We start from the raw sequence: 14,521 nt of genomic DNA, 5'->3' as shown, positions 1-14,521 counted from the left end.
TGCCTCACATGAGTTAGGCAAGTGCTTTACCCCTGAGCCACAACCCAGCCCAGTTCAGTGTTCTTGAGGACACCTCACATGTGTGAGGCACTGGTTTGATCCTCAGCACCACACAAAAATATATAAATATATAAATAAAGTAAAGGTATGGTGTCCATCTACAACTAAAAAAAAAAATTTTTTTTTTTCTTGAAGCAAGCTCTGAATTACAAAGGACAAGTAGGTCTGGTTATCTAGAAATTAACAAAAAATAAGGTTAACCTTTTTGAACATTTTGACTTGGCAGCTGAGTTGCTGGAGAAGTTAACCTTGAGGCTAGTGTGTGATGTCTCCTGTAATTTTAGGATGTTTTGTTTGAACTTTCAACTTTCACGTGGTTTATTTCTCCCTCTAAATACAATACTGCAATATAGGGATCCCGCCACCAGATGGTGATGGGGTATTTTGGTCAAATTACACAATCCAGACTGTAAGACAACTGCCAAATATTCTTAGTTTATAATAATACTTACACTACATTATATACATATAATATGTATATATTATATATATAGATATATAATATATATTTTAGATATATACATATCTCCTCATAAGGGTTCTTTGGTACCTTCATAACTTCATCAACAGAGGCAGGACCACCACCCCAGATTAAAACCCCAGACTGAAGCTTCTTTTTTTGTTTGTTTTTGGCTGCCTAATTGGAAGGCCCCACTCACTCCCGGATGCCCAGACATTTGTTGCTGCCCCAGGCTTCCTTCACTACCCTAACATTAGTCAACTCCAAAGAGTTGTTTTGAACCCAAGTAATTCTTTTGTTTTAAGGAACAAATACAGAACAAACTCAGCTTAACAAACACATTAGATCATCCCATTATGGGAACAAGAAATTAAAATTGTACACTTTCGATTGAGTCAGAGAAAGAGAACAGTCAACTCCCCAATGAAAGATTAGTTTCTCACCAAAACACTATAAAGCCCCCAGGCAGAAAGGCCCCAACAGTACTCTCAGAGGGACCTCTTCCATGCTGTGGGAGTTTTCCTTGCTTGTTTCTAATAAATGTGCTACTGAATTCTCACCCTCAGACTTTTGCGTACTTCATTCTTTGAATGTATGAGATAAGAACCCTCCATTGAGCAACACGTCAGCTCATTAATTACTATTAGTCATGGCTGTGTTTAAAACTTTTCCCAGATAATCACTAGATGCACCTTTCTATTTAATTTTGTAGCTTATCTTGAAATCAAATCACTCCTGGATTTTGACACTTCTGGAATTTCAGTTCATTGGACTCAGAGAGCCCCCATGGACCCTTCCTGCAGCCAGCAGCAGGGGCTTGGGCAGGGAAAACATTTCTCAAAACTCTTCTTGGAGTACAAAAGGAGGAAGCCTAAACAATGGCCCTGACAAAGCCAATTAAATCAAGAGGAGGTGATTTGCATCTTTATATAAGGTATTTTTTATTAAAAATCAAAAGAGAAAAATCAAACCAAAACAAACACATGTGTTAAAACAAGAGCTCTGAACTCACAAAGCTCCCCTGTGTAGGACTACAATTATAGTCAAAAATTTTAAGGGAAGGAAGCCACAAGTTTGAAGAGGTTTCTGAATATGCTTTAATTGGCTAATATGCTCAACTTCAAGATGCCTGGGTAGGCTCAGATCACAGCAAGGCCCTTTGATCTAACAAAAGGACAAACACCTGATGGAGAAGGGCCCTCTTATTTGAGGTTTCCCAATACTACTGCTGTCTCACATCCTTGTTATTTGTAGACTATTCCTTTTCTTATGTTCTAGGGGTGGAGATACAGGGTCATTTGTAAGTGTTACGAAAATCCTTCCAGCTTCTTGCAAGGTATTTGTCAGAGCAAATTCCTCTTTGAGGAGGGGACAAAACCAACCTCCCCAAAGTACTCTCCAACCTATGCAAGTCTAGTAATGTCTTGGAAAATTGTATGACTTTCTGAACTTAGGATGTAAATGATGTTATGGTCTGGATGTTTGTGTCTCCTCCTACTCCAAAAAGAACGTCTCTGTTGAAACCCAGTTCCCCATTTGAGATTATTTGGAAGTGGGGCCTTGAAAGGTAACTAGGTCCTGAGGTGGAGCCTCATGGGTGGGATGAGTGCCCTCTAAGAAGAAGGTGGCTCCTTTCCTTTTTCTGCTTTCCATCACGTGAGGACACAGTGAGAAGGCTAGATCTGCTGGCACCTTGGTCTGGGACTTCCCAGCCTCCAGAACAGTGTGAAAAAAAAAAAAATTTTTTTTTTTTTTGTTCTTTAAGTCACCCAGTCAATTGTAATTTCTTATAGCATACTGACATGACTGTGACAATTGGAAAGACCCAAGAAATAAAGTTAACAAAAATTCCCAATGTACTTGCTCACTACGGGCCAGCTCTCAGATCTTCCACCTACGAAACTTCTCCCTGTCTCTTGTTTTCATCTTGAACATTCTCCTCACCTCCCTTGTCAAGCCTCAGCAAAAGTGTCCTTTTCTCAGCCTGCTCTGATAGCCATTTCAAAAGCAGAGGCCTCCTCTGTTCTCTGGTCTCCCCTGAAGATCACTGTTTACCCACAACCCTATTTCCTTCATGGCTTTTATTTCGACCTGAACTCCCCTAGGTTATTTATGGGGTCCCTGTCTATCATTTTCTTCCCCTATTGTCACATAAGTTCCAGAATGGCAGCCACTTGCTGTCTTTGCCAGTTTCTCAGTGACAAGTGCAGAGAGGATGTTGATTAGATATTTATTGAATCACATACTTATATTTGGCTTTCCCTTCCTTTTCCTACAAGCCATGCCCCATAGAAACCAATAAAAGCTGGCACATTAAGAGTTCCCTTCTTCCATTTCCCCTACTCCACCTCCAAGAACTGTCTGCAGTAACTATGAAAAGCCTTATAGCCTGGAAGCCATCAGGAGGAGAGTCAGGAGCTATGACTTTTTCAGGTTTAACCTGCTAGTCTCATTAGACTTGTTAAAGGTCTACCATCACACGCACCTGTGAGTACTGCTCAGCTGGTTCTCCGTCACCTCTCTCTGCCCCTGATTTCCTACAACGCTCCCTAAAGCCACAGCATCTTATGCTCTTCAAGCCTCAATTTCCTTATCAGTACAGTGGGAGTGACAGGAGTCCCTACCTCACAGGCTGGCAGGAGAGTGCAAGGATAATTCAAAGGACTCAGTAAAGTTTCTTGCCGCCCCCCCCAAACACAATAGTTAATATCCCAACCCCTTTTCCATTAGTCACTGCCCATGGGTACTTCTTTTCATGGCTATGTTTATCCGCTGATGTGTTAGTTCAGGGTGTTGGCAGAGTTCCGGAACCCAGCTAGCCAGCCAGCACACACCATTCCAAATAATCAGGGTGGGTGTTCTGGACACTCAGAAAGGAACTTCTCCCATTCGTGTGACTTCAGTACCCTTCCCATCCAGCCCAACACTGGGACAACATTACCAAGTGGACTCACTGAGTGTTTTGTTGGACTGGGATAAGTGGGACTTTAGCCAAGATCTCAGTCCAAAGTTTGTAATTGTTTGCTGAATGCTAGAAAAACAAAACAATAAAACCTAGTGAAGCAAGAGAAAGGAGGATAATTTAAAAGACTTCTGTATAGTACCAACCCCCATGAAAGGTATGAAGAAATAGCTCCCTCCTCTTAACTGCACGGCAAGGAGCACGGCTGCCTCACCCCGCAGCCTGTGCAGAGGGGGGTTTCTTAATAGCTCAGTGAAGCTAAGCTGATGTTAATTGTTCTTACAAGGGATTTCCCGTTAACACACACTTTAAATATTTAGTTGCAAAAATATACTATTATACCTATAAATATATTATCATATAAAAACAGCACAGTTTCTTGTAAACACTTGGCTTATAAATCACCTGCAAATTGATCTTGGAAAAAAAAATGAGTGAAATTAACCTGGTGTCAGTGGTAGGGGATCCAAAGGAAATAGTTCTGTCTCAGGCAAAGCTGATTTCGCATCGCTTTGTGCCTCAGTTTCTCCATATGAAAAACAGGGATCAGGAGATCTTTCAAAAGTGACAACCACAATAAAGCTCCCTGAGAGCAGGGTCTTTATAAAGCCAAGGAGCTGCCACGCAGCACTATGCTGGAATAGGGAGACTGGGATGCATATTATGCCTGAGCCTGGGGGACTCCTGGTCCAGCTCCCCCAGCTGACCCTGCCCACTGGGAGAGGGACAGGTACTGCCCCCCCGGGGGGAGTTACCTTCACAAACTGCACATCGCTGAGAATGTGGACAGAGTAGTCGGGTGTGTACAGGTTGTTGCTGCTGCTGTACAGCTGGGTGTTGCTCCCACCAAAGTCACTGCGCTCTCGATTTGGAGACTCAGAGCGATTCAAGCCGCTGCAGCGAGAAGGGGACCGGTTTACTGCAGATGGTGAGGAAGGAGGAGAGGAGAGAAAAGACAAGGAGGGGTGGGTGGGTGGGGAGAAAGGAGAAGGAATGGAAAGAGGGAGAGAGAGAAAGGTGCTGTTCACTGAGGTCCCATGGGACTATGAGGCAAATGGTAATTCCGGGTGGTGGGAAGGTGATCTCACTTTCCCATCAGTCCAGGATGGAGCTGAGCTGCTTTGCTGGTGTGGGTTCCTGGGAGAAACAAATCCTACCCCCATGACCTCGTGAATGAAGAGCTGGGGCATTTGTTTCCCCGAGCAGCAGGCAGATGGAGGTCTACTGCCTTTCCTAGATCTTGTTTTCAGGGCGGGGGCAGGAGGACCCCCAAATGCATGAAGTGCTGTGAGCATGGTTTGCTGTCCCAGCCCATGAGCCCCTCTACTGTGGTGAGGTCCTGTATGTAATCCCTTATTTAGGAAAGGCCAAGGCCTTAGGTTTGCCCTCAAACCATCTGTCACAGCATGGACAGCCACTTCTTCTTGTGGGGATACGTTTTATTGGGGTTAACTCAAGGTCTGCCCCAACGTTAGCAGGGCCTAGGACAAGAGTACAGAGGCCCACAAACAATACCAATATTTACAAATCATAAGACACATGACTAAACTGTTGAAATGTTGTATCCTTGTCCTTGACAAATGTTCATAGCAATCTGTAAGGCCAGTTTGTCTCCTTGGAGTTTTATAGTTGAATAGAGGGAGAACCTGCCCCTTGCCCTAGGGTTTCTGGACCTACTCACTATCCCCAGGACTGTTTGGGTGGGGAATTCTGGGATCCTGGGTATCTGAAACTTGGAAGCAGGAAGAACATAGGCTCTGGGTGGCACATCCTTAGCCTGTGAACTCCTTGCCTCCCTAGAGGGACAAGACTGATAAGGGCCAAAGTGGGGCCCTTGAAAGTGTGGGTCTGGACAGGGCTTGTTGTTGCACAGGCCTGTGTGTGGACTGGGATAATCCACAGGCTTTCTAGCCAAGACCTTAATATTCAATCAGCTTGTTTTTACATTTTTAAGAAATACTTTTTGGGAAAGTTCAATGAATACCATGTCACTTGGTTTCAAAATGGACTCTGTGAGCTACCCTCCCCAAGATCAATGGAAGAGAATGCCGAAGGTGACCCTAGCATTACCTCAAACATAGAACAACCCCAGTGACAGACTGTGAAGCACCCGCCTCCACTTCCCAACTAATCACTGTGTACTTCTTTCAAAAATGGGGAACAGGAAGCTGTACGTCTCTTCTAAGATAGATTTAGTTCAGGGGGTCTCAAATGAAGAACCAAATTCTTCAGAGAATATGGGGATTTAATTCTGTCTCTTGAAACAATGCTGCTATCAATCAAAATACTTGATTAGAACCTATTTGGAGTGAGTCACGGCGGCTGACAATCTGTTTAGCTGCCAAACTGTTATTGTCTGGCAAACTATGTAGCAGGAAGATTAAAATAACAATAGGTTGATCATTTTCTTGTTAGAACCATAATAATTACTGCCTTAGTATGCCTTAGAATGAAGGATTCCACTTCCATCTTACAATTCTCAGTGAATGTCATTCACCTATGTGCTTTTGTTAACTCAGAAACCTGGGAGTCACCCCTGACTCCTGCCATCTTCATTTCCAACACAAGTCCATCTCATTAATCTCTCTCCAGTAAAGCCCAGTTTCCAACACCTTCACCTGGACCACACTCTCATCTCCCCACTTATCATCTTTTACAGTCATCCCCCTTATCTGAGGGGGATACATCCCAAGACCTCCAGTGGATGCCTGAAACTACCAATGGTACCAAACCTGATAAATGCCATGTTTTGTCCTATACATACACACTCATGATAAAGTTTAATTTATAAATTAGATTCAATAAGAGATTAGCAGTTATCTCCATATTATTAACCCATAAAATAGAACAATTATAATAATAGTCTATGATGAAAGTTATTTAAAACTTGTGAATTGTTTATTTCTAGAATTTTCCATTTAATATTTATGGACTGAGTAAATGAAATGGTGCACAGAGAAACTGCAGATGAAAGGGACCACTGGGTTCTGTTTTCACCTCAGCTGTCAGAATCATATTTTTAAAACACAAATTAGCTTCCTATTTTATCTGAATAAACCCAAACTTCTCGCTGTGGCACCTGAAGACCCCAGACTTGGTCCTTGCTTTCTTGCCCCGGGTCTCCTCTCAGCGGCCCTTCCCCTCCCCTGCTTTGCTCTAGCCCCTGGTCTTTGGGCCTCTTCAACCATGCAAGCTTCTCCCACCTCAGCAGATCCCCCCATCCCCCCACCCACTGCCAAGGCTGCTTGTTTCTCAGGCCCTGGCTGTCACTGAGACGCTGCCGTCTTCTCTGAAGACCTTGTCTGGCCATCCTTTGAAGATTCCCGTTTTCTTGTTTCACTGCCCCTGTCATTCCTTCAAGCATTTAGTTAATTACACATTTATACTTATACATCAGGTCTACTTAGCTCTCGATTCTTGAGTGCAGAGATCCTGTCCTTTCTGATCAGTAACAGTGTAGTACCTACCTAGCCGGTGCCAGGCCTGGGGGAGATATTCAAGGAAAATTTATGGAATGAACAAATCTGTTTCTTTGAGGAGTCTTAATTTAGAATATAAATTTTGCTTTGTTTTTAAAAAAGATTTCAGAGTTCTCAAGTCATCCTGGAGTTGGAAAGCCTTTTCTCTGAAGGACAGAGTCATTCTGGGGAAACTGACCTTTCCAGGAAGCTGGGGTGGGAGCAGGACACCAGGAACACAGCTGTACAGAGTTAAATTGTGTGTAACCAGAATCCAAGAAGCCTCAGGCGTTGGCCCAGTAACTTGAGGGGGAGGCAACAGGGGAAGGACTCTGTTTGTTTGTCTGTTCAAGAGCAGCTTGTAAATCAGGAGTCCTGAGTTGATGTGAAGGGCCTGCTTATCCACTGGGTGAGGGGCACCAGGCCCTCCTTCAGAGGGCCTGAGGACTGACAGGACAGACCCAGTGCCACAGAGTACATAGTGAAGCACCAAGAAGGGTAGGTGGTGATAGTGTTGGGCAGACACTGGGGCACTCCATTCTTGGTCCTGGTGCCTTGAAAACAAATTGATGAGTTCTGGCTTGGCTAGACACATTTTTGGGTGTTCAGAGTGATGGCTGGCTAAGAAAGTCGGTGTTCTCTCCTCCAGGGTAGCTGTGGAAGTGGGCTGGCAGCCTCCCAGGAGAGCAGTTTCTTTGGCTTATGAGTGGAGTCTGGAAAATTGGACCCTGACCCAGTGAATTTTGGCCTCAACTCAGTTTGGTCATGACCTAAGGGAGAGGACATGAGAAGGGCCTATGGTTTCAGTTATCTGAGAAAGCCCAATCTCACCTTCATCCTCCACTTTGCCTGGCTGGACACGGGACTCACATACACCACGCCTACTGGTCCATACCTATGTCCCTTATGTCATGACTCAAGATGTACTCAGGGAGGATGGCGGGGAAACTGCCCTGTTTTATCTACTACGCTCTTTCCATCCACAGAAGCTTCTGCATGATCACTTCCACTTCTAGTTGGAAACCGAGGTGACAATTACATCCCAGTTCCCCATAAAGCTCTCATCGTCTCCTGGGCACCCTGAAAAGATAGGCCATCTTGCTGCCACTCATGAGAACTCACAAATCAAACACAAGCTACCTCCCTGTTGTGTTAGAAGGAGAAACATCTCTCTCTCTCTCTCTCTCTCTCTCTCTCTTTTAAGTAAATACACTATTGAAGATTTATTCATAAAATCCCAAAGGGTTTCCAATACCAAAAAAATACAACTGTCTTATGAAGGTCAGCTTTATATAAGAAAATTTTAAAAGAAAAAGGAACCTTCGTTCCGTGACAAAGAACGTCTCAGCTCATCCGAGTGTTGTGCAAGATCAATGTCTCATGTCCCAAAGCCTGACATTCCTCAATAGGTAGGATGCTGATGACTCGGCAGTTTGTAATTGTGCACATACACTCAGAGGTCTCTGAGCGAGGGAAATGGAAATGGAAATGCTTTTAATAAAAACAGAGAAGAAATCAGTAACAGACGAGTGTCCCAGCAGCATGGCAAACTAGTTCAAGTTGTATAATTCCCCTTGGCATTTTCGAAGAGCATGGAGGCACAGCTTGGGGGGTGAAGCAACAAGGAAAATCCTAAGTACAGTGCAAGGATTTCTGAAAGAAGACGGATCGAACAGCAATGCATAAAACCCACCACAGGACCTGACAATGGAAGGTAAGCCAGGCAGCCAATATGTCCCTTGCGTGCTCTTGCTCTTACAATACATCTTCAATATACACTCTGGTGTGACTGGGTGGTAGGTGGGCAGGATTTTCTGCTCTGGACCCCTAGCTGCTGTGGAATTATTTCCAGTAATAATTCTTGCATATCTCTCAAGGTGACTGTGGGGATCAAATAAAATAAAAATAGATTTTATTTTAAAAACTTCAAAATCTTACTAATTTCTAGGATATATTTTTTTTCCTGTGTAGATGGGGTTAAGGCCCACATTCTTGTAGCCTTTAAGTAGTTAGTCTTCAAGAGATAGGTGTCCAGGCTGGCAGCTTGAAGTTACTGAGGTTAGGTAAAGACACTGGGGTAAAATTGGGGGAGGAGAGGAGGTGGGATGGAAAAGGGTTTCACACTGGAATTGAGGCCAGATGGAATCTCACTCTGCACTAATATGCAGGGGCCACAAAACTTAAAGCTCTGGGACTCTTGTTTTACTTGTGACACCTTATTCAGGGAGCCTTCACAACCCTCTCCAGGAAACAGGACCCAAGACACAGAATTAGAATGCCCGACTGTTCCTTAGGTATGAGGATCTAAGGCAAAAGAAGGGCCCAGTGGCTGCCTGTCTACTTCTTTTGAAACATCAGTGAGGGATCGGGGGCACAGCTTCCTTTGGTCATGGTCACTGTGCCATGGGCCATCTGTGTTCTCCGAATCGGAAGGGGTATTTAATTACATAGGCTTATAAGAGAACAAACTGGGATTATTAAAATTCATCATCCTGTGGTAGTATTCAACATCAGACAACCAAATGCCCAAAGCCAGGCCTCTGTCAAAGCTCAATGTGAACTCAGCAAGTCAGCCCAGGCTACGATCCCAGATGAACTCGCTCACATTACAGAGTTTAATGGTTCCCAAATGTTTACTACGCAAGAGCCAACCCAAAGGAATATTTCCAGTTGCCACATTTTGCAAAGTAGAAAGATTATTTTTAGTAAGTCCCTGTATATTCACGAAGAAAACTCCATCATTTTTGATCTCAGAGTGTGTTATAGATGGACAACTGAACATTGAAAAAGAACCCTTGGTTCCCACATCTCTTCTGTATCTGTGATTGTGAGTTTGAAAAGACTATAATGGGGAACTCAACATTATCACTACCACCAGGAGAAGAAATAAGAAATAAATCTGGGGAAAAGGAACAACAACCAATCAGAAGTTTCATTTTAAAATGAAAGCACTTTCAAAGTTGGCTAATTACACGACACTCTGGAGGTAATTCACAAACCACTTGGCTCTCCTTCTTCAAACTGAGACTCAAATAGAAAAGAATGCCCTATTGGTAATGATTTGCAATCCATACACTCCTTAGTTTTGCAATATTTGGTGTGAGAACCCCTGGTCTCAATCCAGTGTGAGCAGCTTGTTCCTTAGCATAGCTAAAGCAAATACGTCACAGTCCTCTAGGGGGAGCAAAATGTCTACATTCAGAGGTGCAAAGGTCCCCGGCAATAGGAGTTCTGAGGCTTGGGTTTCAGTCTTCACCCCTCTCTGTGCTTATTACACATACAAAACTGACTCAATAGCTTAATTTCTGAGTCTCTTTCCTTAGTTACTATTTTCCAGTAATAATTCTTGCATATCTCTCAAGGTGACTGTGGGGATCAAATAAAATAAAAATAGATTTTATTTTAAAAACTTCAAAATCTTACTAATTTCTAGGATATATTTTTTTTCCTGTGTAGATGGGGTTAAGGCCCTACTTCTTCTTCTTCTTCTTCTTTTTTTTCCTGCTGTACCCAGCACCCTGCAGAGCTGAACCAAGAACAGAGAAAGGTTGACCTTGTTCTCATCTCTGTACCAGTGGGTTGCCTAATGGTTTGAACACCCACAGTTACAGAAAATGGGGGGAAGGTTGAAAGTCACAGAGAATGGGGGGAAAGTTTGACTTTGTCCCCAGCCAGAGTCAAAGACGACTCAGCCCCTCCTGGGGGAGACTGCACAGCAAGAATGAGTCATTTTTAATCTCTTTCTGACTAGGTTGCCATGAAGTTCGTCATAATAAATATTAATGAACTTGAATTAACCTTTCTTAAACTGAGAAATTATAATTAACAGGATACTGGTTAACTGAATTTAATTTAAAAAGAAAATACAGCCAGGTAGGGTGTAGCACACCTGTAATCCCAGCTACTCATGAGGCAGAGATAGGAAGATTATAAGTTTAAGGACAGCCTGTGCAATTTGGAGAGATCTTGTCTCAAACTAAAAAATAAAAGGTACTAGGGGATATACCTCAGTGGTTGAGTGCCCTTGGGTCCAAACCCCAGTGCCATGAAAAAAAAATGAGAAAAAAATGAGAAAATTTAAAAAAGGGAAATATGCCGCTGCTTTGATACTTTCAGTAGAAAATCTTTTAAAAATGTGTCCCCTGCAGAACATTCACAGCATACTCTTGGCATTCTCTGCGATTCACCGCATGTTAAGGATCTTGATGGTTCATGATGTGGTCATTTCTAATTTTGCAGGCATGCAGGAATAGACCACTTAGCTGGTAAGGGTGCCAGACTGGCATCTCACATTGACTGTACTACCTGGTATTCATCATGAAGGCATGAGCATGGAAAACTTTATTTCTTTAGTGGAAAATCACCATCAAGTGAGAGAGAAAACTTTGGTGAAATTTGAGAAGGTGGTTAACTTGTCTTGAACAGATAAACATGGGAACCAGATGGTTTTTGATGGAAAAATGTGATTTGGGAGAAAAAAGAAGTCAACATAAATACTTCTGAAGTTGCAGACAGCGGGGTTTAAGGTCTCAGGACATAGCCCTTTTCAGTGTTGAGGGTCTACGATCCAGACAGCAAAACATAACTGGATTCTTCATGATTGAGGGTCTGATGGCACATTGGGATAAGGGACATAGGTGTAGAGGCTATAGGAAATTGGACTGCTTTCTAACAGCAAGGCAATTGAACAAATAAATTCCTGCTTTGGTCATTACTTGCTCTGTGGGCCTAAGAGAATAACCTCTGGAGAAGAAAACAATATAAACAGCTATTTGTTCAGATTCATTACATTCTATTCAGCCGCTAAGTTCCTGTGTAGCTCTATGAGGTTTTACTTGATTAAAAACAAATCAGCAATCTTAATTAACATGAGAGGTTAAACCTAACGAAAAAATGTTTTGTAATTTTTACATATAGCATCCTATGAGCACAGTCAGAGGGAATATCACTATTCCATGGTACATTACTAGTAAAAGAGGGATGGGTTAGCTCAAGGCAGAGATCTATCCCTCCAATCTGCAATCAGAAAAATGATAAGGAAAAACTCACAACTATCCTCACCCCCACCACTTCCCATGTATATACACAGATACATGCTGGGGAGGGAAATTCATAAATAATGCCATTGAACCAGAAATGCCTGGACTGTGTGTGCACTATGCTGTAGACATGGGAGTGCCTGTTGGGAGAGACAAGATCTCATGCAGGACAGGGACAGAGACCAAAGGCCTCCTGCAAACTACATTGGATCTGAAGACCTGAGACGCCATGCATGTTTACCTGGGGAGCCTGCCAGAGAGTCCCCTCTGCTGAAGGCGAAGGTACGAGACACAGAGACGGGCACTAAAGAGTCAGGGGCCAAGGATGTGTGAGAGGCGAAGGGGAAGATAAACAAAAGGAGAGAGACAAAGAGCAAAGTGGGTGAGACAGTCTGTTCCTGGATCTTCACAACATCACATTTCTCTGCAAAAAGGAATCTTGCCTCTGAAAACATGGGAGCTGCATCTGCTTACAAAGCCACTCTCCAGAAAGACAAGAAAATAAAATGCACTTTGCTAAAGTTCTTCTGAAAAAATGCACAATAATCTCAGAGGGAACCAGAGATGTCAATGACAAGCATTGACAGCCCCCGTGGGGAGTGCGTAGGCAGCATTCTCTCTTCGGTGCCCACCTTGAGCCAGCAAACGTCCTGGGAGCCCAGCACTGCATTCCCATGGGGCTTCCCAGCTGCCTTGTGTGTCCTGCATAGCATTCATAAGCCTGAAAGCCAAGTGCATACTCCTGCTAGGGCAGCCCTGGAGGAAGCGTCACACTCCCTCTGTGGTCATGGTGCAGATAAGCAATGGTGCGTTGCTTGCTAGAGGATGGGGACAAGGGAAGGGCAGCATTCTACTGGTTTCAATGTGAATCAACTTGATGAATTAAATCTCAGTCACTTCTTAGCAAATATAAGTGCTCTGAAACACCCGTCTATCTCTTTTTTCTTCTCTCTTTTCCTAGTTTCAGAAATGGTTCTTGCTGGCTATCATTTCACATGGTCCTTGGGTGGGAGGTGGAGCTTCTTCTAGTCTTTTCCCCACCTTAAGAAGAAACTCCCCATCAAGAGGAGTTTCTTCCTGAGAATCTGCCTTTACCTGTCTTATCTGATAGCTCCCAGAGTTCCTTCCAAGGAGCCAAAGTCAGTCTGCAGGTGGAGGCACACAGAAACAGCTTCTGAGGCCTTATTTCCTGCACCACAGGATTTTATTTGAAATTACTTACCCATGCAGGGCAGTGGGAAATGGGGCTTTATGATCCCAGATAATCATTAATTCTAATGTGAAGTATTAATTAGACACACTGGAGTAAGAAACCCCATAGACTCAAGAAGTACCATAGTTCTTGAATTAAATATATACACCACCAAATAGAAGATGTGTTCTCTGCCCCCCACACCTGTCCTGGCTGCCCTGAGCTCAGGTAAGATTCCTTCAGATTCAGGCTCACCATGGTCTCCTGGATTGTCAGAAATCAGAATGAAGATAAAGGAGACAGTGTGGGTTGTGTTCCCTTCACCCCACCCAGGAAAACCAGAGAGGCTTCCTTGGAATCTCAGTTCAACTTCAATGCATAGTCACAGGGCCAATGATCTGGCAAATTCCATTTTACTTCTCACCCTAAAAGGCTATTTAAGCTGCAAGCTGGCTTCAGGGACAGGGGAAGTTTGCTAGGCCAAGACCCTGCAAGAGTTTACTGCTCTGTAGCTTAGGATCATGTTGTCCTTCAACCTATCAACTAAGGTTCTGGGCCAGCGAAAGATATTGCTGGTGGGTGGGGGAACAACCCTGGGTATGGGTAGCTTTTGCAATTATTTCACACACCATGCCCCTAGTAGGGAGGTCTTGGGGGAGGATGGAAAAATATCTCTCTTTACCCCTATTGGCTAATATCATTTCTTTCTATCTTTCTTTTTGTGGTGCTGGGGATTGAACCCAGGGCCTTGTGCATAGGCGGTAAGCACTCTACCAACTGAGCTATATCCCCAGCCCTATCATTTGGTTTTTGCTCTGGAAGATTTACTCAGAAGCATAGGGAGGGAGTTTAATGCTTCCCTTTAGTAAAGGAGGGAGCAGTGTGAGTTTACTCCTGTCTCACTGATAAGACTGAAGGATTTGACAGAAAGAATTAGAATCAGGAGGTAAGGAAATAAGGAAAAAAAGATAAGATCTTCCTATTAATTTTTTTTCTTTTTCTTGGCAGTGTCAGAGGACTTTTTAAAATTTGTTTCCTTAAAGACAGGCCATTTAAATTGGGTGGGTGGGTTGAGAAGCCCCATGAAACTCTTTTTTTCTCAGAGTTCCTATCTCTTTTTTCTTATAGAAGAGCAAGAACAAGGCCAACATTTCTAGGAACATATTAGAGTTCCAAGAGCAGTCTTGTGATAGATGGTAGAAATCGCCTTTTGAGAAAGCAACCTGTTCCTCACCCATCTGGCATTCTTATGTTGAGTACTTGCTTCCTTCATCAACCTTGATTGAGATTTGTTGGCTTTCATAAGTATAATTACGTACCTTTTTTAAAAAACAGATCTTTAATTCGAGT

General features: G+C 43.3%; 1 protein-coding gene across 1 annotated transcript in view; it reads right to left on the bottom strand.

Moving 5' to 3' along the window:
- Positions 1–14,521, bottom strand: part of Cnnm1 (cyclin and CBS domain divalent metal cation transport mediator 1) — a 53,726-nt gene that overhangs the window by 6,968 nt on the left and 32,237 nt on the right. The window contains 2 exon segments of the mRNA XM_015494880.2: positions 4,238–4,401; positions 12,221–12,283. Of these exon segments, the coding sequence (XP_015350366.2) occupies positions 4,238–4,401; positions 12,221–12,283 (227 nt within the window).

This window comes from Marmota marmota, unplaced genomic scaffold (genome assembly GCF_001458135.2).
Source record: "Marmota marmota marmota unplaced genomic scaffold, marMar, whole genome shotgun sequence".
Classification (NCBI taxonomy): Eukaryota; Metazoa; Chordata; class Mammalia; order Rodentia; family Sciuridae; genus Marmota; species Marmota marmota.
The sequence above is the reverse complement of the archived record's forward strand: the minus strand, read 5'-3'. Positions and strand labels throughout refer to the sequence as shown.